The sequence below is a fragment of the Misgurnus anguillicaudatus genome, chromosome 8 (assembly GCF_027580225.2).
Source record: "Misgurnus anguillicaudatus chromosome 8, ASM2758022v2, whole genome shotgun sequence".
NCBI lineage: Eukaryota > Metazoa > Chordata > Actinopteri > Cypriniformes > Cobitidae > Misgurnus > Misgurnus anguillicaudatus.
This window is the reverse complement of record NC_073344.2, coordinates 16,818,166-16,842,817: the sequence shown is the minus strand read 5'-3', so window position 1 is coordinate 16,842,817 and position 24,652 is coordinate 16,818,166. Positions and strand designations below refer to the sequence as shown.

At 35.9% G+C, this 24,652-nt stretch overlaps 1 protein-coding gene across 1 annotated transcript in view; it reads left to right on the top strand.

Moving 5' to 3' along the window:
• shq1 (SHQ1, H/ACA ribonucleoprotein assembly factor) overlaps nt 1-24,652 on the top strand; it is a 60,362-nt gene that overhangs the window by 3,279 nt on the left and 32,431 nt on the right. The window contains exons 4-9 of the mRNA XM_055213644.2: nt 7,163-7,291; nt 7,374-7,552; nt 7,725-7,837; nt 8,041-8,141; nt 17,827-17,981; nt 20,328-20,381. Of these exons, the coding sequence (XP_055069619.2) occupies nt 7,163-7,291; nt 7,374-7,552; nt 7,725-7,837; nt 8,041-8,141; nt 17,827-17,981; nt 20,328-20,381 (731 nt within the window). The remainder of the gene's footprint in view (nt 1-7,162; nt 7,292-7,373; nt 7,553-7,724; nt 7,838-8,040; nt 8,142-17,826; nt 17,982-20,327; nt 20,382-24,652) is intronic.

The window sequence follows — 24,652 nt, the reverse complement described above, 5'->3', positions numbered from 1 at the left end:
TTTATACAAAAACTTAAGTTATTAATTAATTCAAATTTATTAAACTTAAGTGCAACAAGGAATTTTTTAGTGTTTCATTTGAGACATATTAATTGCAATTTCAAATACGTTTTAGGATGGATAGTGTCATGGGACCCAGGACATTTCTGGACAGGGTTTAGATTGATCCAGGAATAGGCTTTAGTTATATTAGGACATTTAAGTCATTTTAACAAACAAACCTTACAAAAAACAATATTTTTTGCATCTTGAGACAAAACAATGGCACTGATATACATTCACCTAAAGGATTATTAGGAACACCTGTTCAATTTCTCATTAATGCAATTATCTAATCAACCAATCACATGGCAGTTGCTTCAATGCATTTAGGGGTGTGGTCCTAGTCAAGTCAATCTCCTGAATGGCAAACTGAATGTCAGAATGGGAAAGAAAAGTGATTTAAGCAATTTTTAGCGTGGCATGGTGGTTGGTGCTAGACGGGCCAGTCTGAGTATTTCACAATCTGCTCTGTTATTGGGATTTACACGCACAACCATTTCTAGGGTTTACAAAGAATGGTGCGAAAAGGGAAAAACATCCAGTATGCAGCAGTCCTGTGCACGGGACGGTATATTTTCACTGAACGGTATATTTCACGGTATAAATGTTTATCAGTTTAAATAGTTTTTTATTATAAAAATGTACAGAAATGTCCCAATCACTCTAGCTTTTAACTAAATGCTCACCGCCGTTTAAAATTATGAGCCATTTAAAGTTAATAATGTTAAAGTGAAAATGCCCAGAAGATAACAACAGATTAAGTCTTGATAAGACAGAATCTTGTTTATAATTGAGTTATTAACTTTATAGACTATTGAAGCTATAGTATGCCTTCAATGTATTTTGTATTTATGCATACATTACATTAAAAATAGGCAATATGTATAAATATATGCAAAAACCTACAGACAGGATGAATACCCTATATGAGAGACAAAGCTCTTGATCAGGGCTATTCAAATCTTACCCTGGAGGGCCGGAGCACTGCATAGTTTAGCTCCAACCCTAATCAAACTTACCCACCTGTGATTGTCTAGTGATCATGAAGACCTTGATTAGCTTGCTTAGGTGTGTTTGATCAGGGTTGGAGCTAAAATCTGCAGTGCTCCACCCCTCCAGGGTAAGATTTGAATAGCCCTGCTCTAGATATTATAAATATGACAGGTGCTATGATATGATGTGATGATCATGAAGTCTGTTTTAAGGTTTTGACACCTTAACATTTGCGTCTCTTTCTCGTATTTCCGATCAATGTTTGTATAAGCAAACGGCGCGTCAAACTACATGGCTCCAGCAGCGCACGTGTCACTGATATAAAGTTCATATCACTGATATAGAGTTTTGTCTTAGCTTGCTCAAAGTTAAGAAAACTTTCCAACTATTAGCATCATGTTCGAGAAGAACCCTTTATTTGGCGTCGCAGCTCCTTGCGCATGCCTAGAGACAGACCTCTGTACGCGAGAGACCGGCCGGCTGTATGAGCACAGATCGAGGGAGAGGGAGAGAGAGAGAGAGAGTCTCGATGCGAGACCCTCGGTGGATTCACTGGCAGTTATTATAAAATTACACAAATAACTCGTTCATTTTTTATTAGTGAATTATTTTACATGTTTCTCTGTCACACTCAGTCTAACATGCGTGTGGGCAGAGTTAGCCACGCCCACTTATTTGCATTCCACGGAATAGAAAAATCTGTTACGTCTGACATTTTATTCCGCGGTAACGGAATATACCGTCATACCGCCCAGCCCTAGCGTATGGGCTACAACAGCAGAAGACCCCACTGGGTACCACTCATCTCTACTACAAATAGGAAAAAGAGGCTACAATTTCCACGAGCTCACCAAAATTGGACAGTTTAAGACTGGAAAAATGTTGCCTGGTCTGATGAGTCTCGATTTTTGTTGAGACATTCAGATGGCAGAGTCAGAATTTGGCGTAATCAGAATGAGAACATGGATCTATCATGCCTTGTTACCACTGTGCAGGCTGGTGGTGGTGGTGTAATGGTGTGGGGGATGTTTTATAGGCACACTTTAGGCCCCTTAGTGCCAATTGGGCATTGTTTAAATGCCACGGCCTACCTGAGCATTGTTTCTGACCACGTCCATCTCTTTATGACCACCATGTACACATCCTCTGATGGCTACTTCCAGCAGGATAATGCACCATGTCACAAAGCTCGAACATGACAATGAGTTCACTGTACTAAAATGGCCCCCACAGTCACCAGATCTCAACCCAATAGAGCATCTTTGGGATGTGGTGGAACGGGAGCTTTGTGCCCTGGATGTGTATCCCACAAATCTCCATCAACTGCAATATGCTATCCTATCAATATGGGCCAACATTTCTAAAGAATGCTTTCAGCACCTTGTTGAATCAATGCCACATACAATTAAGGCAGTTCTGAAGGTGAAAGGGGGTCAAACACAGTATTAGTATGGTGTTCCTTATAATCCTTTAGGTGAGTGTATGTTAAGATATGTCAGCACAAGGTGTTTTTAAAGTAAAGTAGCTCAAACATGCATTTAAGTCTGGACTAGGATAAGCCCTTTCCGGAAAACCACCCCAATACTTTTTTATATTGTCTGTATATTATATGACCCCGACTGTAAAATCCAGACTAAAGTCTCATTACCTAATTATGAGATTAGAAGCAAACACAGATACATTTTAGTTATTGATTTTCACATAGATTTCAATCTTTTACATGACCTTACTCAATATAAGTCAGTATATTGATAAAGGTATTAAGGTTGTATTTTCACAGAATGTTCTTTACATCATGATTTTATATACAAAACAGTTTTATATAGAAAACAGTAAATTACTTTAGCTGGGTTTTCACATGGGCTGTCGCATATATTTGAATTAAATAGAGTATAATAAGCAAGAAAATGTATAGCTAAGATACAAGCCTCTGTATGATTAGGAACTTCTGAATTAATAGAAAATCATACGACTTGTATTTGCTTAGAAAAATAAACTGATGGCCCTGTTATGTTTATGTGAATGATTTATAATTACTTGTGTAAAAACAGTTATGTTTATTTATAAACCCTGTGATTTTACAATTTCCACAACAGTTGGACTGTCAAATCATTTTCGGAGAATGTAGATTTACGCATGACATTTATAAGCTACTTGCTTGAATTGAAGGATCCTGTGCTTGACATCTCATTGGCCGTGATTCAACATCTCCTCTTTGATCGACAGCCAGTGAATAATTTAGCAGGAGTCTGTCATAAAGAACCTGTAATTGCTTACGGTGTTTACACAAGTAATTATAAATCATTCACATAACTGGAAAGACTACAGTCGAGGCAATTATTGTAATTTTAACATAAATTCTTTGTAATGTTTAACGTTCCTGCCATGTCAGAAAGTTATATATTGCCGAGTTGGGCCAAACATAAGCACAGGTTAAATACTTGGGTTAAGATAACTTAAAAAATCTCTCTTCATTCGGGTTGCAAAATTCCAGAAATATTCAAGGCTGTCTATGGGAATATATGGGAATTCATAGGAATATATAGGAATAAACAGGAAAACAACAAGATTTAATTCAGATTAGGTTCCCATGGAAAGTTTCTGGAAATTTACAGGAACTTTCCGCCCCTTTGCATCCCTACTCTTTAATAGTGCATTAAACTCTCATTTAAACTTTGTCCTTCAAAGATCCATCTCACTGCTTCAATCTCTTTTCTTTTGTACTGCAATGCATTTTTACTGTCATTACACTTGCTGCTCCTTTCGTGCCACGCTTATCAATGTTTCATTCAGGATGAAGGAGCAGAAACAGCGTCTTGATTGTGTCTGACCGATGTGCTGTAGTCCCGACACGTCTTTAATGAGCTGACAATTAGCACTTTTAATTATACCTAATGGCCACGAGATCCTCTGCTTGACATCTCATCGGCCTCATTTCAGCGTGTCCTGTTTGATAGACAGCCAGCGAGTAATTGAGCAGTCGTCTTTCTTTCATAAAGCAGTGAAGCTCTAATTGCTTTTTGTGTTCACACAAGTAATTATAAATCTTACTTAAATCTACTAACTGCAGAGAAGGCAGTATATATTGTATATTATATATTCTCATTTTACCTAATTCTTAATATGTATACGTTAGGTCTTATGGTTTATTAAGTGTACCATTTAGGGCTGCACGGTATTGAAGAAAAATGCGATATATGCTAACTTGTTCAAATACTGAACATTATACAATGCCAGTCTCTCTGTCAGCATCAACCTAAAACTTTGACTATACATAACCTTTGAGGTAGTTAAATCATTCACTTATTGCAAGCTAACCTGTGATATGCAAATTGTGACATGCACAATTGCGATATTCAAATAATTTTGTTATATCTTGCGGTTTTAGTAACATTAAAGCTAATATTGCAAGTACTATCCAGCCAGATCTCAAGAATTTGTATGTTTTTTATGAGTTGGCTTATTCGTATGAATTTGCATGAAGTGGATCGTACAAAAACATATGATTATCATAAAAACAATAACAAAAACCCACCCCTAACCTCAACGTCAGCCAAATTATGTTTAGCGCCATCGTAAAATACGTACGAAGTACAACGCTATCTCATGGTAATATCTCAGTTTTAAACTATTTTACGTGGCAGCTCATTCGTATTAATTTGCAGTTTCGTTTGTATGTTTTAGTACAATTTGCTATCGCCCAAATTATGTTTAGTGGCGTCGTAAAATACATACGAAGTACAAAGCTATCTTATGGTAATATCTCATGTCAGTTTTAAACTATTTTACGTGGCAGCTCATTCGTATTAATTCGTACAGACTCGTTTGTATGTTTTAGTACAATTTGCTATCGCACAAATTATGTTTAGTGGCGTTGTAAAATACGTAGTTATTACCATGAAGTAGCGGTGTACTATCTCATGTCAGTTTTAAAAATGTTACGTGGCAGCTCATTCGTATTAATTCATACAGTCTCGTTTGTATGTTTTAGTACAATTTGCTATCGCACAAATTATGTTTAGTGGCGTCGTAAAAATACGTACTAATTACCATGAGATTGCGGTGTACTATCTCATGTCAGTTTTAAAAATGTTACGTGGCAGCTCATTCGTATTAATTCCTACAGTCTCGTTTGTATGTTTTAGTACAATTTGCTATCGCACAAATTATGTTTAGTGGCGTTGTAAAATACGTAATTATTACCATGAGGTAGCAATGTACTATCTCATGTCAGTTTTAAAAATGTTACGTGGCAGCTCATTCGTATTAATTCCTACAGTCTCGTTTGTATGTTTTAGTACAATTTGCTATCGCACAAATTATGTTTAGTGGCGTTGTAAAATACGTAGTTATTACCATGAAGTAGCGGTGTACTATCTCAAGGCAGTTTTAAAAATGTTACGTGGCAGCTCATTCGTATTAATTCATACAGTCTCGTTTGTATGTTTTAGTACAATTTGCTATCGCACAAATTATGTTTAGTGGCGTCGTAAAAATACGTACTAATTACCATGAGATTGCGGTGTACTATCTCATGTCAGTTTTAAAAATGTTACGTGGCATCTCATTCGTATTAATTCCTACAGTCTCGTTTGTATGTTTTAGTACAATTTGCTATCGCACAAATTATGTTTAGTGGCGTTGTAAAATACGTAATTATTACCATGAGGTAGCAATGTACTATCTCATGTCAGTTTTAAAAATTTTACGTGGCAGCTCATTCGTATTAATTTGTACAGTCTAGTTTGTATGTTTTTAGTACAATTTGCTATCGCGCACATTATGTTTAGTGGCGTTGTAAAATACGTAGTTATTACCATGAGGTAGCAGTGTACTATCTCATGTCAGTTTTAAAAATGTTACGTGGCAGCTCATTCGTATTAATTCCTACAGTCTCGTTTGTATGTTTTAGTACAATTTGCTATCGCACAAATTATGTTTAGTGGCATTGTAAAATACGTAGTTATTACCATGAGGTAGCGGTGTACTATCTCATGTCAGTTTTAAAAATTTTACGTAGCAGCTCATTCCTATTAATTCGTACAGTCTCGTTTGTATGTTTTGGTACAATTTGCTATCGCCCAAATTATGTTTAGTGGCGTCGTAAAATACATACGAAGTACAAAGCTATCTTATGGTAATATATCATGTCAGTTTTAAACTATTTTACGTGGCAGCTCATTCCTATTAATTCATACAGTCTCGTTTGTATGTTTTAGTACAATTTGCTATCGCCCAAATTATGTTTAGTGGCGTCGTAAAAATACATACGAAGTACAAAGCTATCTTATGGTAATATCTCATGTCAGTTTTATACAATTTTACGTGGCAGCTCATTCGTATTAATGCACACAGTCTCATTTGTATGTTTTAGTACAATTTGCTATCGCCTAAATTATGTTTAGTGGCGTTGTAAAATACGTACTAATTACTATGAGGTAGCGTTGTACTATCTCATGTCAGTTTTAAACAATTTTACGTGGCAGCTCATTCGTATTAATTTGTACAGTCTCGTTTGGATGTTTTAGTACAATTTTCTGTCACCCAAATTATGTTTAGTGGCATCGTACAATACGTACGAATTACCATGAGATAGTACAATACTATCTCATGTCAGTTTTAAACAATTTTACGTGGCAGCTCATTCGTTTTAATTTGTACAATCTCGTTTGTATGTTTTAGTACAATTTGCTATCGCCTAAATTATGTTTAGTGGCGTTGTAAAATACGTACTAATTACTATGAGGTAGCGTTGTACTATCTCATGTCAGTTTTAAACAATTTTACGTGGCAGCTCATTCGTATTAATTCGCACAGTCTCATTTGTATGTTTTAGTACAATTTGCTGTCGCCCAAATTATGTTTAGTGGCGACGTAAAATCCGTACTAATTACTATGAGAGAGTGTTGTAATATCTAATGTCAGTTTGAAACTATTTTGTGTGAATGGAATGCTATTAAGACTTGGTTTTCAACAAGTCTACAAGGTGTTTTTCTATTTACTATGTGCTAGCCACACAAAACACATTAGCTCCACCCATGCAAAATCCACATTTTCAATATTGCGTATTTTTGCTAAAGCAGCGAGCTGCATAATCAGCGTAATAATGTGTTTGTGTATGCACCAGGTCTCTTCACATTGCATGTCCCTAAAGAGACTGCTGGAGAACACTTTGAAGGGCTAGATATGCTCACCAGTCTCTTGGCTCCCAAGGGATCGAGATCAGCCCAACCTCTGGTGGAGGACACAGGTGAAGGTAGGTTGGTTCTTAAAAGCTACCTGTCTTCCTACCAGTTCCTGGGGCTTTTTGACATTTCATGCTTATCATCATCCCTCAGAGGTCTGTGGTGGAGAAGCTTCAGGGGCATGTGAGGAGGAGGAGGATAATGAAGAGGAGGAGGAGTTTGATTGGCAGATAGAACAAGAGGTTTACAATGAACCCCCAGAGGAGACTTTGAATGAATACCACAAATATGGATTTGGAAACCTCAGATCGGGTGTGTTCACCAGACTGCAAGTAAGAACATCCGTCTTAGATTGATCGTGTGGTGTGTATTGCTCATCAATCTAAATCCATACTAATACAAGAGTGTAGTAGCACTACTTGTATGACTAGCAGTTATCCTGTAAGTTGTATTTTTTTAGACAATCTTAGATGTTTATTTGAATGTTTTTCTTTTTGCTAACAGGATGAATTGAGCGAAGTTATTGATCTGAAGGACCCGGACAGCACCGCTCCTGAAGTCAGGAGATCCGGTCGACTAGACGCAGAGACAACCATATTTTGTTCTGACCACTATTTGTAAGTCTGCTGCATAAATTCAATTATTAAAATGTTTGATTTTAACATATCAATATTTTAATGGTAAATGGAGTGTTAAAGTGCTTACGACATGGACTTTATACATTATCATTTAAACAGCGTATGCACTGCATCAAAAAAATGGGCATACGCTTATTTTGGGCTCGGTTTGATGAATTGACATGTCTGTTTGATTGATACAGCGTAAGCCTGTACGAGGACAAGGAGGTGATAGACACAGTGCTGAAATTTAAGCCGTGGTGGAGAGAACTGGACCCGGACCCATCAGAACACACCGATACCTGTGAGAACTTTACCAGTCTTAATAAATCCCCTTCTTTAAAGTCATTTTTTTCTAATTAAATTCTCATTATTTATTTAAACATTCTGTGTTTGATTCTTATCATTTGGGAATATGTTAGTGGGTGTAGATGGAGAAGTGGGTCAGGGGTATCTAAGGTCACCAAATTTGCAGTCTAAGCTGGAATATTTCTGGAACTGGAGATTCCCGGTGTCTGCCAGCAGATGGCAAACCTTTGCTAAAAACGGATCTTTCAATGATTCAAGTAGCAACAGCTTGTTGGGTTATCGTGTTGGATTAGAGGAAGCATTTATAGACTGTTTAAAGCTCTGAGCTTCATTTAGACTCATGCATTGACTTTTACAGTTTTATATATATATATATAGATGTATTTGTCATTTGTTTTATAACCGCTGAGTCATACTAAAGAGAGAGGCTGTTGGTGATTCACACAGATAGTTTAGTCAGCGAGGTACAAACCACCTTTCATGTGCCCACAGACAGTCTGTTTCTTTCTTTCTGTCATCTTTCAGTCTGTCTGTTGTTCGTTTTGTTTTGTCAATTTGGATAAAAAAGAAGAAAAATATCAAATGAGTCTTTTATTTTATTTGATGTATTTCATTGGCTCATTTCCTTTCTTTTCTTTTCTTTTCTTTCTTTCTTTCTTTCTTTCTGGTCTGTTCTCTCTTTTTTTGTGAGTCAATTTGGATAAAAAAGTTAAATATATATCTTGTTCGTTCGTTCGTTCTTTCTTTCTTCCGTTCTTTCTTTCTTCCTTTCTGTGAGTCAATTTGGATAAAAAAGTGAAAGTTCGTTCGTTCTTTCATTCGTTCATTCTTTTATTCTTTCATTCTTTCATTCTTTCTTTCTTGCAATCTTTTTTTGTTCTGTTGTTTCTGTGAGTCATTTTGGATAAAAAAGTGAAATATCTATCTTTTTCTTTCTTTCTTTCTTTCTTTTTCTTTCTTTCTTCCGTTCTTTTTGTGAGTCAATTTAGATAAAAAAGTGAAATATCTTTATCTTTCTTTCTTTCTTTCTTTCTTTCTTTCTGTGAGTCAATTTGGATAAAAAAGTGAAAGTTCGTTCGTTCGTTCGTTCGTTCTTTCATTTGTTCATTCTTTTATTCTTTCATTCTTTCTTTCTTGCAATCTTTTTTTGTTCTTCTGTTGTTTCTGTGATTCATTTTGGATAAAAAAGTGAAATATCTATCTTTTTCTTTCTTTCTTTCTTTCTTTTTTCTTTCTTTCTTTCGTTCTTTTTGTGAGTCAATTTAGATAAAAAAGTGAAATATCTTTATCTTTCTTTCTTTCTTTCTTTCTTTCTTTCTTTCTTTCTTTCTTTCTTTCTTTCTTTCTTTCTGTGAGTCAATTTGGATAAAAAAGTGAAAGTTCATTCGTTCATTCTTTTATTCTTTCATTCTTTCTTTCTTGCAATCTTTTTTTGTTCTTCTGTTGTTTCTGTGATTCATTTTGGATAAAAAAGTGAAATATCTATCTTTTTCTTTCTTTCTTTCTTTTTTCTTTCTTTCTTCCGTTCTTTTTGTGAGTCAATTTAGATAAAAAAGTGAAATATCTTTATCCTTTCTTTCCTTCTTTCTTTCCTTCTTTCTGTCTGTCCTTCTTTCTTTCTTTCTTTCTTTCTTTCTTTCTTTCTTTCTTTCTTTCTCTCTTTCTTTCTTTCTTTCTTTCTTTCTTTCTTTCTTTCTTTCTTTCTGTGAGTCAATTTGGATAAAAAGTGAAATTTCTTTCTTTTGTTTGTTTGTTCTTTCTGTCTTTCATTCGTTCTTTCTTTCTTCTTTCTTTCTTTCTTCCGTTCTTTCTGTGAGTCAATTTAGATAAAAAAGTGAAATTTCTTTCTTTCTTTCTTTCTTTCTTTCTTTCTTTCTTTCTTTCTTTCTTTCTTTCTTTCTTTCTTTCTTTCTTCCTTTCTTCCTTTCTTCCTTCCTTCCTTCCTTTCTTCCTTTCCTTCTTTCTTTCTTTCTTTCTTTCTTAATAGAAAAAGTGAAATTTCTTTCTTTTGTTTGTTTGTTCTTTCTGTCTTTTGTTCGTTCTTTCTTTCTTTCTTTCTTTCTTTCTTTCTTTCTTTCTGTGAGTCAATTTGGATAAAAAAGTGAAATTTCTTTCTTTTGTTTGTTTGTTCTTTCTGTCTTTCGTTCGTTCTTTCTTTCTTCCGTTCTTTCTGTGAGTCAATTTAGATAAAAAAGTGAAATTTCTTTCTTTCTTTCTTTCTTTCTTTCTTTCTTTTTTGCTTTCTTGTTTCTTTCTTTCTTCCTTTCTGTGAGTCAATTTGGATAAAAAAGTGAAATTTATTTCTGTGGTTCGTTCGTTCTTTTGTTTCTTCTTTCATTCTTTCTTTCATTCGTCCTTTCTTTCGATCTTTTTTTTGTTCTTCTGTTGTTTCTGTAAGTCAATTTAGATAAAAAAGTGAAATTTCTTTCTTTTGTCTGTTTGTTTGTTCTTTCTGTCTTTCTTTCTTTCGTTCGTTCGTTCTTTTGTTTTTACGTTCTTTCTTTCAGTCTTTCTTTCAATCTTTTTTTCGTTCTTACTTTCTTTCAGTCAATTTGTCTATTTCTTTTTTTCTTTCTTTTTCTCTTCCGTTCTTTCTGTGAGTCAGTTTAAATTTTTCTTTCTTTCTTTCTCAATTTGAATAAAAAAGTGAAATATCTATCTATATTTTTCTTTCTTTCTTCCATTCTTTCTTTGAATCAATTTAGATAAAAAATAGAAATTTCTTTCTTTCTTTCATTCTTTTGATCTTTCAATCTTTCAATCTTTCCATGAGTCAATTTGGATAAAAAGTAATGTCTGTCTGTCTGTCTGTCTGTCTGTCTGTCTGTCTCTTTCAATTGCAACTACATCCATTGTAAAATCTGGGATGAAAAAATGGGCAACCACACCAGTTCGCTCTTTATCACTGAAATCGTTTCCTAATTCCTCATTGCCCGATTACAGAATGAGGAAATGACTCTGAGCTGCTACCATATGTTAGTGCAGGAGAGGGGGGTGAGGGGGTTAAACAGCTGGTTTTATCACAAAAGGGACAGATAGAGAGGTATAGATAAGATATAAATCAAGATCTCCCTGTGTGTTTGCCAAAACGCCTGCCTGTCATGTCAGTAGATGTCAATCAGTCAGCATGTTATCGAGCTAATTGGTATGGAGACACTGCTTCTCTACGCCTCTGTATTCTTTTCAGTCTGCTGGATGCATAGGGCAGATTAATAGCCAATAATCCCCCGGACGGATCGTCCTGAAGAGTCTGGCTCAAATGCGTGCGGCTGAAATCCGCTGCCAAACCGTCTCTTCCTTTTTCTGAGTGTTTCCTGTCTGTATCCGGCTTGTTAAGTCATTAAAGTTAATTGGATTTCGTTTTCCTTTTGGGTTTTAGGATTGCTTTGTGTTAGTCACTGTGTATTTGTCATTTCTTAATATTTAAAAGAAATAAGTGTGGTGGTAGTCTCATTAGCCTTAACTTTAAATTGGTCCCGCTCTTCTCAAAATCGTGATCTATAAATAATGCATTTGTTTATATTTATGTGTTCCTATTCATGACTACATTTCCTGCAGCTTCATTGAAGGATTATGATAGTAGCGCAAAGGTCATAGGTTCAAAATCCCTGGAAACACACACACTGATAAATAAATGAATGTAAAATTGTTGGTCCTTACTTCTTGTCTTTCCTTTTGTTTTGTATGAGTGTGCAAGTGCTAGTCTGCCTGTGTTCCTGTGTGTATCTGGTATATTCACAGTCTCTATGGATATCTTCACCATTTCATTTTATGTACACTACAACAAATGTTTGTGTTAGTGGTCTGGGTGCCTGTGTAGTATCAGATGATATATTAATAAACTAGTAATTTGAGAAAGAAATACTAATGTAAAAAGAGAAGTGACATTCTTTGCTGTTGGTGTATGTGGTACCCTAAGATGAACTCTCTCCTTCCCCTTAACCCCGGCTCCTGGTTTGGGTCTCTCAGGTTTCTTGCCAGGTTGAGGCAGCTGTGTTAAAGGGTAAATCAGGTAGAGAGAGAAAATACAGCAAAGTTATTCTGTCGTCATGTCCCAAGAATCTTGCGGCCTCTTTTGGTGCTAGTAGCAATTGAGATGTGCATAGTGAAGTGTGCATATGGGTCAAAACCAAAAAGTCCAAAGTCACACTCCTGGCTTTCATTTACATTACATTTACATACAAAGTCTCCTTGTAGTCATAAATGTTATCATTTAAAAGTCATCTTGGTTACAATGAGCTGTGTGCTTACCATCATTTATTAAAATGTCTTCTTTGGTGTTCATCAGAAAAAAGAAATTCATACAGATTTAGAACAAAATGAGGATGAAAAAATTATGCCAGAATTTTCATTTTTGGGTAAACTATCCATTTAAATGATAAACTTGTCTTAAAATATATTATAAACACCACATAGCCATACAAACAACAATAAAAACCTGATTTTTCCCACAGTGGGACTTAAAAGCTTCCATAACGCACGCTGTTTCTGCGTATCTGATGTTAATCTGGAGTACCTATAGAGTAGTATTAAATCCTTCATATTTCCGAAGAGTCTTTAGTTTAATCAGATTTATAAAAGACAGATTAGCTTTACCGATTCTTTCCGATAACGAACATAAAAAATTTGGAGGGAGGAGTTACTAGCTGCGGGAGGAGCGAGTCCGAGTCAACACTTTATACAACACTGACTGGATTATGATTCACTACCAAGGCCGCGTTATCCTAATGGGCAACATGGGCTGCAGCCCAGGGCCCTGAACACTAGGGGGCCTCCGAGACAATTCTATTTTGAGTTTTTAAAAAACATTTTGATTGACGTAATTATGCGTAAGTGCGACCTAGAGCAGAGGCCCCCAACCACTGGGTCGCAAGAATGTTCTGAAAAAAATTGTATAATAGCTACGTAATAGCTTATGGGATATTTTGTCCTTTAAGAGCCGACTTCAAATAACATCGATCACATCGCCGCGGTCTCTCTCTCTCTCTCTCTCTCTCTCTCTCTCTCTCTCTCTCTCTCTCTCTCTCTCTCTCTCTCTCTCTCTCTCTCTCCTCTCTCAGCGCATCGGCAATCACATTGCTGTCTTTAGAGTTTGAGTATACAGTACTTCTAAAATACAGAGGTATTATTTATGAATCGTTTGCAAATGTACCTCGCAAATCATGTATACGTGAAGAAGACGTTCAACCTTGTAACATCGCAAATGACTGAAAAGTAATTTCAGAATTATCCAGATCAAACCATGATCAAAATAAACTCAGTAATAATATTTTAACGGGTACACTTTTAACGTAGGTTTAGGAACCTAAACAGTCCTGTGTCAATCATCATTAAAATCATATCGTAAACGGGAGTCTCTGTGGCTCCTCGCGGCCGCAATTCTTCTGGCATCTCTCCTCATTATCTCCTTCTTCACTTAAACTTGGGGCTCGAACGCGACCTAAGGTCGAGCTGCCTTCAAAAACAGCAAGCCAAGTTCGTTGACTGTTAATTATTATGACTAAATAGGCAGGGAATCTCGTGAAACAATGAAAGTAAAACAATCCGCCAAAATATGATTTAACTTGATTTTGATGATTTAGTCGAGGAATTCTCTTTAAAGAAGAGCAGAAAGAAGCACTTTAAGTTGCTTAATAAATGTTATTTTCTGTGCTGTTGTGATTGTAAAATTATTACTTGATAATATTGTTTAATTTGTTTAAATAATTTTAGCCTACTTTTTAGAGCCCTGCATTTCAGCCCGAGCCCGACGGGGCCCGACCTGTTTACGCCCTCGTGTTTCGGGCCAATTTTAACGTCACAGCAGATACGCGGGCCGGACCTCGGGCTTATTGAGGCTTCTCCATCTTTTTATATTTTTCAATTTAATTAAAGAACCTTTTGACAGACATTGATGATTGCAAAACAAACATAGGAAGACGTTTAACCTATCGCATGAGCAAGGCCGCCTTAATGCACGGGCTTACCTGGGCTGAAGCCCAGGGGCCTCCCAAGTTCAAGGGCCTCCCAAGTTTGCGTTCATGACGAGCTGAAAATGTCATATTGTTTTGTAACTTGTCGGGTTTTCTGTCAATCACTCTAATTGCACGTTACATGGCTGCTGATTGGTCCGTTGTAACTTAACGTGAAATAAAATGTCAGACGTAACATTTTTTTTATTCTGCGTAATGTAATTAAGTGCGCGTTGTCAACTTGACATTCCTGCACGTTAGACTGAGTGTGACAGAGAAACGGGAAATAATCCACCAACAAATTAAAGAGTAATAACTGAAATTTCATAATGCACTAGTGAGGTGCAGCTCTCTCTCTCTCTTGTGCGCGCGCTCGCTCGTTCGCTCTCTGTGCTCTTTCAGCTCTCTGGCATGCAGAAGTCTCTGACCCGTGCACAAGAAACTGTGCCGCTAAATTAAGAAAGGAGTTCCCGCACATAATGCTGTTAGTTGTTATAAAGTTTAAGTTTACTCGCGTTAATATCAGTGACGCGTGCGCAGCTGGAGCGATGTAGTTTGACGCGACGTTAGCTCACAGTACACACATCTGTTGGTAGAAAGACGAGAAAGAGACGCAACGGTAAAGGTGCAAGTCTAAGAAAGTAAAGAGCGACAAAACCATCTCAAATGATCATCCCCTGATAGCACCATTATAATCTCATTATCTAAAGATCTTATATACAGGTATGTTCCCTGTCTGTTTTGTGCATATTCATACTTGGTCGGTTTACATGCTTATGTATGCATAAATACTAAATACAATGCATACTATATCTTCAGTAGCCTACAAAATAAATAACTGATTAAAAAACAAGATTCTGTCTATAAAGACTTAGCTTTTGTTATCATTAATGAATTTAACAAGATTATGTCTATAAAGACTTATCTTTTGTTATCATTAATGCATTTTCACTTTAAAACTAACTTTAACTTCATATATTTTTAAAACTGTGGTGAGCATTTAGTTAGTGAGTGGCAATTTTCTGCAAATTATATTCCAAAAACTATATAAACATAAAGCTTATAAACATATAAACTTTCACACATTTTGGTTTTATTATCACCACAAGTTGCTGTGTGTGGTTGTTAAATAAAGTGTCTTGTGTTTATGCTCAAGTGGACTCAGTGATATGTTAATAACAATATTATGGTGTTTTCTGGCTCAAAGAGGGAAAACTCACTGTTATATGTCTCGAAAGAAACTAATGCATTTGTGATGTAGATTACCTAGATATTACACTTAAAAAAAGAGACTATAAATCAATGGGAAGGGGGGCCTACAAAACCTCTTAGCCCCGGGGCCTCACATTAGGTTAAGGCGGCCCTGTTCACTACATTTATATAATATGCATTTATGGGCCTATTTCAAACATAACACAGAAGTCTTACTTACCACATGCAACTCATGACCCAGTTGGGACTTCAATGAAATCCAGCGTTAAACAAACACAAACGCAAAACCCCGCAACTACCCTAGATAAAGAAACTATATCCATTGTTTCCGTAATGCTGGCTTTCTATTCCTTACATCCAAAAACAGACCTCTTCTTTCGTGCCATTGTTGAGTTTGATATAAAACGATACTGTCGTGTGAAGTGATGCCCGAAACTTGGCATCCTCGGCTCTCACGCTGATAGACGTGTGGCCGTGGTTTTCCGAGGGAAGTGCCCGTAAAAACAAGTGATACGGATAGTGTACCCCTGAAACGTCAGCTGAACCTGTAATCGAAATTTTTTTTCGGAAACTTGTACGAACCCTGGCGAAGTGCATTCGGCACAGAAATACTCTGTAAGGGGCTAATAACACCAAACGCGCTTTAAACACTTGGAAACGCAAGGCGCGACGCACTGACTTAAAAAAAAAAAAGAGCAATGTGACGCGGCTTTTTATATAGCAACCACTGAGTCAGCTGTCTTGTCAATCAAATATTGACGCGTGAGCGCTCTTTTGCTGTTAACTGTCATATTAGCAGAAACTTTAAAAAGAGGACGCTTGTTCTGACCTTGTTTGAGGATGAGAGGTGCACAAACACGCAGGAGAGAGTGAGCAAGTGGAGTCCGGTTCTTCAAAGCAACTGTAAACTTCCCTCACCACAACGTAAGGCCCGCCTCTCCCCTCATTCGATTGGACAATGGAAAGACTCGAACGACGTTGGGCGCTTCTCCGCTCTCAGCGCTCCTTCAAAAGCGCGTGCTGCTTGGCGCGCATAAACAGCGCGTAAACGCTCCCTGCCCATAGAAAATCATTCAAAAGAGCCGTCTGCAACTGCCATAAACGCTTTTGGTGTGATCAGCCCCTAACACGCTCAACTGCTTTTTTGCACTTTGCATTTGTTTAGCATAGGAAACCAACTCTTAAACTTTGTTAAAAAAGCAAAATGCATGAAATACCGTTGAACTCCCCCCCCCCCCCCCCTTAAGCAATGGAAGCGTGGCGCTTTTCAAAAACGCCAGCTGCTGGCGGGTTTTGTCCGCGCTGAACGCAGAGAGTTGAAAAATGTTGAACTTTGGGTGAAAGGCTCAGCTCGTCAATGTCACTTCTCTCTCGGCTGTCCAATAACAGTGGAGGAGGGGCGGGACAAATATTACAACATCGTTCAATGACTGATAAACAAAGCAGAAGTATCATAGCAAAGCACTCTGTGTAAGTTTTGAGGATCGCTCTGTATCTGATCTCTATCAAAAGTCCTTATCCATTATTTTGGGTTTTTGAAGAAACCTACCCATATTTGAGACATTTTTTTGTTTGTTTGTTTAAAAGCAGAAGGTCTGTTCCTTCATTTGATATTGTATGTTTATATATTTAAAGAAAAAAAATTTATGGAAGGCATTAAACTTTGGTGGAAATCATGAAAAATGCTTGCGCTGGCTAGCAACTTAAAAAAAACGCTGGCGGCAAAAGAGCTAAACGCTTTGATGTCCTTGTTACTTTAGGAGAGGAATCAAAGAAATATTATTACTCATTTATGATGTCAAGTGCATCATACCATTTGTATGTCCATTTGAAAAAGCACAGAATTTAAAAGTCATTACACACGACACCACATATCGCATAGTCATTCATTTGGAACTGGACAATAATGTTAGATAAGTTATAAATCTTAAGAATATGACAATTTTTCAAAAATAAGTTGCAGATTGTACTACTACGACAGGGCCAAGACCATTGCATTTTTAACCCATATCATATGTATATGGACATGCAGTGTGCACGTGAGGGGCTCTATCAGGGGTAGCACCGCAGCCAAACAGGGGATCACTTTCAGCTGCTACCAAAACGCTGACTGGTTTATTTTTTATTTTTCCGGTTTCTGTTGCTCTGCCAGTCGCTCTCCTCTCCAATTCCCTTCTGCTCCTTTTTTCCCTGGTGCATTATCAGTCAGTTTAGGGCATCAATCAAACTCGGTAGCTTTGCTTATATTGTGCGGTAACTCTATTCGCATGCTTCCAAACATTTTCTGTGTCTCATCTCCAGCTCTGATTTAAAAATAATTGCATTGAACATTTCAGTTTTTCTTTTTGTTTTTTAAAGCTCTCAGCGGATCGGAGGCATCAATCATACACTGCTGTGGCTCAGACTTTAACTTGTTTTTATGGGAGAGATTGGCATTGACTCTACTTCTAATGATATTAGGGAATAAAGAAACTTGATGAGCAATCCTATGTTTCTCTTGCTCTCTCTCTCTCATAGTTACTTTCACAGAAGAAGAAAAAGAGCAGATGAGGAAATTCACGAACCGTTCATACCTCCTTGATAAGAAAGCACGCTTCCACGTCTGGCTCAGTTTGGTGGACATCATACTAGCGTATATCTATGATGTGCGCACTACGGAGGGAGAGCATAACGTAAGTGCACGCTTGCCTGCCGCAGATATCTTCTGCTTTGAAAGCTGAGATTGTAGATCCTGGCGTTTTCATGTTCATCAAAGTTCACTGCAAAAAAAAAAGTATTTTTGTCTTGTTTTCAGTAAAAATATCTAAGAATTCTTAAATTAAGATGCTTTTTCTCGATGAGGCAAAACGATCCAAGAAAATAAGTCTAGTTTTTAGACAAAAAAAATCAAATTTAAGTGATTTTGTGCATAAAACAAAAAAACAAACAAAAAAATCTGCCAATGGGGTAAACAAAAAAATCTTGAAAATTTTTCTTAAACACTAAATTCAAGACAAATTCAAGAAAAATTTGCTTACCCCATTGGCACATTTTTAGCTTCACTTAATCACTTAAATTTTATATTTTTGGTCTAAAACTAGACTTATTTTCTTGGGTCGTTTTGCTCATCAAGAAAAAGCATCTTACTTTAAGAATTTTTTTATATTTTTACTTAAAACAAGACAAAAATACTAAGATTTTTTTTTTTTGAAAATCATTTTTTGCAGTGCACACTGCAAAAAAATGACTTTCTTACTTAGTATTTTTGGCTAGTTTTCAGTAAAAATATAAAAAAAATCTTAAAATTAAATTAAGATTTAAGGTTTAAGTAATGAGCAAAATGACTTAAAATAAGTAAATTAGTGCTTACACATGCAAAAAAATAAAATAAAATAACTACACTGTAAAAAATGATTTTCAAGAAAATATTCTCTTAGTATTTTTGTCTTGCTAAGTCTAGTTTTTAGACAAAAAATATCAAATTTAAGTGATTGTGTGCATAAAACAAGCAAAAAAATCTGCCAATGGGGCAAGCAGAAAAATCTTGAAGGTTTTTCTTAAACACTAAATTCAAGAAAAATTTGCTTACCCCATTGGCAGATTTTTTTTTGCTTGTTTTATGCACAAAATCACTTAAATTTGACATTTTTGGTCGAAAAACTAGATTTATTTTCTTGGGTTGTTTTGCTCATCAAGAAAAGCATCCTAATTTAAATTTAAAAAACTAAGATTTTTTTTCTTGAAAATATTTTTTTTTGCAGTGTACCAAGGGAATATGAAAAAGATTCTTGAAATAAGTTTACTTTTTTCATAAACACTTAATTTAAAAAAAAAATCTCATTTCTATTGGCAGATTTTTTGCTTGTTTTAAGCACTAATTCGTTAAAATTTTATATTTTTTTGTCTAAAAACTAGACTTATTTTCTATGGTCATTTTGCTCATGATTTAATTTTTAGATAGTATTTTTGTCTTGTTTATTTTTTTAGTAAAAATAAGTAAGAAAGTCATTTTTTGCAGTGCAAGGTAGTTGATCTGTTCCTGTAATATTTTCCACACAGCCTTCCTGGAAAGCCACTTTACATGCTAGTTATTGCAATACTATGCAAATGCATACATTTGTACACATGTAATACAGTATTTTTACAGTATATTTTACATTTAGTGAAAATCATAGACACAATTGGATGGATTCCCAGACAGGGATTAGACTAGTCCTAAACTAAAATAAATGTAAGAGCTGTCCAAACTGAAAACAACTTGCACTAACATATCTTAAAATACATCAGTGGCCTCAAAATGCACACAAATAATGTTTTAAGTATGGCATGTTTGTTCAAACGAGTTCTTTTTTCTAATTAAACTAAGGGGTAGTCCTGGCTTAAGCTAATCAATGTCTGGGAAACCAGCCCAATATCTTGTAAACTTAAAGGTCACATAACACACGCTGTTTCTGCTTATCTCATGTTAATCTTGAGTACTGATTCTTTACGAATAAACCTGACCCCCTTTGATGTGTACAGCGGGCAGAGTGAGTCATGATGAGCGAGCAACATACACAAAACATTTTTTTCCACTATCTCCGGATGACTTACGATTCACTACATGTTCGTGTCGTTTACATTACAGTATATGCACAATATGAATCTTTGATGTTCAAAAAAACTTTCCGAAAACTTCAGAACCTTGGTGAAGTGTTTTCTGCACAGAAAAACATGTTTATATTTAGCATGAGGAATCCGAGTCTTAAAAAGTCAAAATGAATGAAATGGCTTCAAACCTCCTTTTTTAAGCTCTTTTATCTTTTTTATACATTTCATTTAAGCCAAAGTGTAGTGGTTGGCCCCTGTGCTTTAAAACACCTAGCTGTGGTTTTCATGCAACATGTTTAAATCTGGCTCTTAGTCAGATTAACATTTTAACACATTACTGTACTTGTGTGATGTTGTTTGGTTTGGCTATTGATATGTGTACTGTACAGTATTGTGTAGTGTAAAAAGTCATTGATTTCTGTATTGACTGATGCCGTTGTGATTTGCAGGTAGAGTCGGCTTGGACCATCAGGAAACTCAGCGGTACCCTTAGCTGGTTTGAGGTATGTGATCAATTTAAGTGTAACCAAAAACGCACATTTGCACATTTCAATGAATGATTTATTGAATGAGCAAGCAACCGTAAACACGAAGGGCTCGTGTGAATGCAGATTGTCAGATTTGGGCTTGGCACCTTCATCGAGATACAATCTGATCAAACATTAGTACTCTTGCTCAATAAACCATGCTCATGTGAACACCTCAGACTCGCGACTGAGATCATATGGAGGCAGAGGAACCTGATCCTAGATCTGGTTCTAGGTCAGAGGCCCAGAACTGCACGGTTAACTGCGCAAAGCATGATTTATACATTTAGGTCGTGATCCATAGATCAATGGTTTTTATGTTAACGTCTCAAGTTTTTAGTAGTTTTTCAATGGGTACAGTTGTGCCCCTTCTAGTTCCTTATGGTTGCATTGTAAAGAATACCAGTATGTTACTATGGTACAAAAAGGCTTTTCTATTAAATCATGTGCTTTGATAACAAGAAAATACAGAATTTTTTTTTGGATCTAAGTTGATAATGCGTGGTTTGAACGAGCGGCACTAACTTTGCATGTGTGCAGGCATCCCAGCCAAATGCGGCGTCAATCCCTAATCCCCCACATTTTCACAGCGAGTGTGACAATGAGGGCAAGTAACCCAACACCTCACCCAGCTCAGCATGCTGAGAGCCAGCACTTCACTGCAATACTGATAATGGACAGGCGGTAATGACATCCTCCAACTGCATGCTCTCAACACGCACACACACAACACTGTCTGCCCCCTCATTGTCTCACATTGTTTCTCTTTTACAGATCTCTCAAGGCGGCACTTTATTGATTTTTTTTGTGCAAAATTTCAAGGTTGTTCGGAAGTGTAGTGTTCTTGTAGCTCAACTGGTAGAGAATCGAGTTATCAGTGCAAAGGTCGTGGGTTCGAATCCCATGGAACACACAAAAATGTAACAAAAGTATAGCTTGAATGCACTTGAAAGTCACTGTGGATAAGCGTCTGCGGAATCCATAAATGTAAATGGTTAATACTGATTAAGCAGATTTGAAGCGAAATCATCTAATGAACGTATAATACGTGCCGAGAGCATTCGGTTAATATAATTATCTAATTTTCGACGATGTGGCGTTTAGAGGCTTTTGCATCAAAGCTTTTCATATGTGACCCTGGACCACAAAACCAGTCATATGTCACACATGTATATTTGTAGCAATAGCCAACAATACATTGTATTGGTTAAAAGTACCGATTTTGAATCGAAGGCATCACATGAACGTATAATGCGTGCCAAGAGCTTTCGGTTAATGTCCTGATCTAATTTTGGACGATGTGGCGTTTAGAGACTTTTAGATCTAAGCTTTTCATACTTGACCCTGGATTACAAAATCATTCATAAGTCGCACAGATATATTTGTAGCAATAGCCAACAATACATTGTATATGTCGCAGGAAAAGAGAGTTATCTCGTCAATTAAGAGAAAACTAGGGATGCACCGAAAGGAAATTTCTTGGGCAAAGCCGCATAAAATGAAATGCTCAGCCAAAGGCCGAATACTGAACAACCAAACAATTTTTGTTTTATTTTTTATTTTCCTAATTATTTTGCCAATTTTCTCACCATTGTATTTTCAGAATGTCCTTTTTACTATATTTATTTCACATTATTTAACAATATTTTTTTTATATTCCAGTAGTCATTATAGGGCCTTTTTACACCTGGCCACATCTTTAATCAGATGGATATCTGACTTTTTTAAAACTGTTTAATTTACATTCGACAACATAAATTAATCTTGGCTTAATGGATATTAATCCGATCTTCTATTCCAGCACAAAATGCAAATAACCTATTCACTACTATGCCTTAAGAAACTTGCAACAACGCTTATATAGCACTGTATATTGAGAAGCAGACGCGCGCCTGCGTGCACAGTCAAGCACGAGCAAAGAAAGAAAGAAAGAGACGGTGGCAAGATTGACAGAAGGACTTTACTGGTTTTAGGAAGTTTTTATTACATACTGCTGACGCTCTTTGTCCTTCTATGATATGAGATGAGAAGTCTCACTTTCTCTGTGCTTGTGCATTCAGCAGACAAATACCCAGGATTGTCGCTGCCGGGTCTTTCTCATACGCTGCCTGCATGGTGTTCAGGATGTCTTGATTTTAGATGATAAATGAAACTTGTAGTGCTGTTTGTTTTTGCGTCTTTCTCGGACACCTTCAAATGCTTACCAACATTTTTGCTGCATTTCTCGTCTCTCACTCTGTGCTGGTTGCTATTTGGTCGCGTTATCAAAGACCTCATTGTTCGGGAAAATGTATTCTGCCTTTTTACTTATTTGGCCGAACACAGAAAATTAGTTTTTTGCTATTTTGGGACAAATAATTTCGGTTGCCGAACATTCAGAGCATCCCTAGAGAAAATGCTTCCCTGACAAGTTTTTATGGCAATCCATATTTCCGCTCTTATCCACTAGGTGGCGCTGTTACCCAACTTATTAAAAACACTGAAGCATCCACTGATCCAAAAACAGTAAAAACTTTGTATGTTTTGATCAACATTCTGAAATTGATCTCTAACAAAAGTCCAGTTTTTTGCTCAAAATTATTTGGTATTTTTGACGAAACCTACTCATATTTATTAAAAAAAATGAAGATATGAAGAAAGATTTTTTTTTTTTAAAGCAGAGGGTCTTTTCTTTTCATTTGATATATTGTTTGTTTATATATTTTAAGAAGAAAATTGCTGAAACGCAGATATTTTTTTTCACTTTTGAGAATGCTGGTGGGGAAATAATAAACATCATGTTCCATGTAAATATATCCAAAATGTATTTATCATTAGTAAGATGTGTTGCTAATGATTTCATTTGGACCATTTTAATTGTATCTTAATATCTAGATTTTTGCAACCCTCAGGTTCCAGATTTTCAAATAGTTGTAATCAAAGCAATCAATAAAAAGCTTATTTATTCAGCTAAAAATTTCAAAAATTTTAGATTGACTTATGACTGGTTTTGTGGTCCAGGGTCACATACTGTATGAATCTTAACATCTTATGTAGTTTTGTTTCTCGAACAGATTCATCATATTCATTGGATGTTTCGATATTTTAACTAGAGACACACATTCTGGCTGTTGTAGACATACATTTGCATATAGCATATATATTATCCAAATCCATGCTGATTAGAGCATTAAAAACTTGAAAAGTGTTATATATATATATATATATATATTAGGGCTGTCAATAGATTCAAATATTTAATCGCGATTAATCGCATGATTTCATGAGTTAACTCGCGATTAATCGCAAATTAATCACACATTTTTATCTGTTCTAAATTTACCTAAATGTAACACTTTTTACGTTTTTAAAATTAAGTTTTTAATGCTCTAATCAGCATGGATTTGGATAATATATATGCTATATGCAAATGTATATCTACAACAGCCTGTTTACATTTTCAACAGAACCATCAGCCATAGTTTTATAAATGTTTTTGCCTTTAGAAGATCTTTCTACATTTCTGTTTGCTGCTGCATCATTTGTGACCTGTGCTGGCAAATTGAGTTGGGATGAGCAAATTTTCTAAAATTTGTCATTTATATTTTAACATTCTCTAAAAAAAAAAAAATTTCAAAACAATTGGAACAATTATTGGAATCTGACAAAGCATGACAGAACTATACCCGTTAATGCAGAGCAAAAACAATATCAATATATGTTACATATATGTTTTTCTTTTATTGTTTAATTTTGACATTGAGACAGACCACTTTAAGATACTGTAGGATAAGCAAGGGTTTAATATAATGACACAACAGATACTTTTCCTTAACAGTTAACCAAACATTCACTTCAGATATAACAGATTATAGGTCATACCTGCGTGAATTCTTGTCAAAACAGATATTTTTAAACCTGTAATTTTGTGTAAGATGTCTATATCAGGGTCAAGCACTCGCGCGTTTGTGTGCATGCGCTTCAGACGTCTGCTTCAGATACGCTTTTGAGCCTTTAATAACACCCTTAATAACTCTCTAACATCAATCAGATCCCGAACTTTATCTCTCTTAATAATTATTTTAACATCAAGAAAGTCCTGCAGTCTATTTTCTATCATTTCTAAATGCTTTAAAAACGAAACTAAAAAGTGAAAGACGACGCATCTTTGCTTTATATGGAGTTGGGACTGTACACCTCACAAAAAACGTGCAGATAAAGAAAACTGCACGTGCAGAAAATGTGCATTTTAGATGTTTAATGACCAT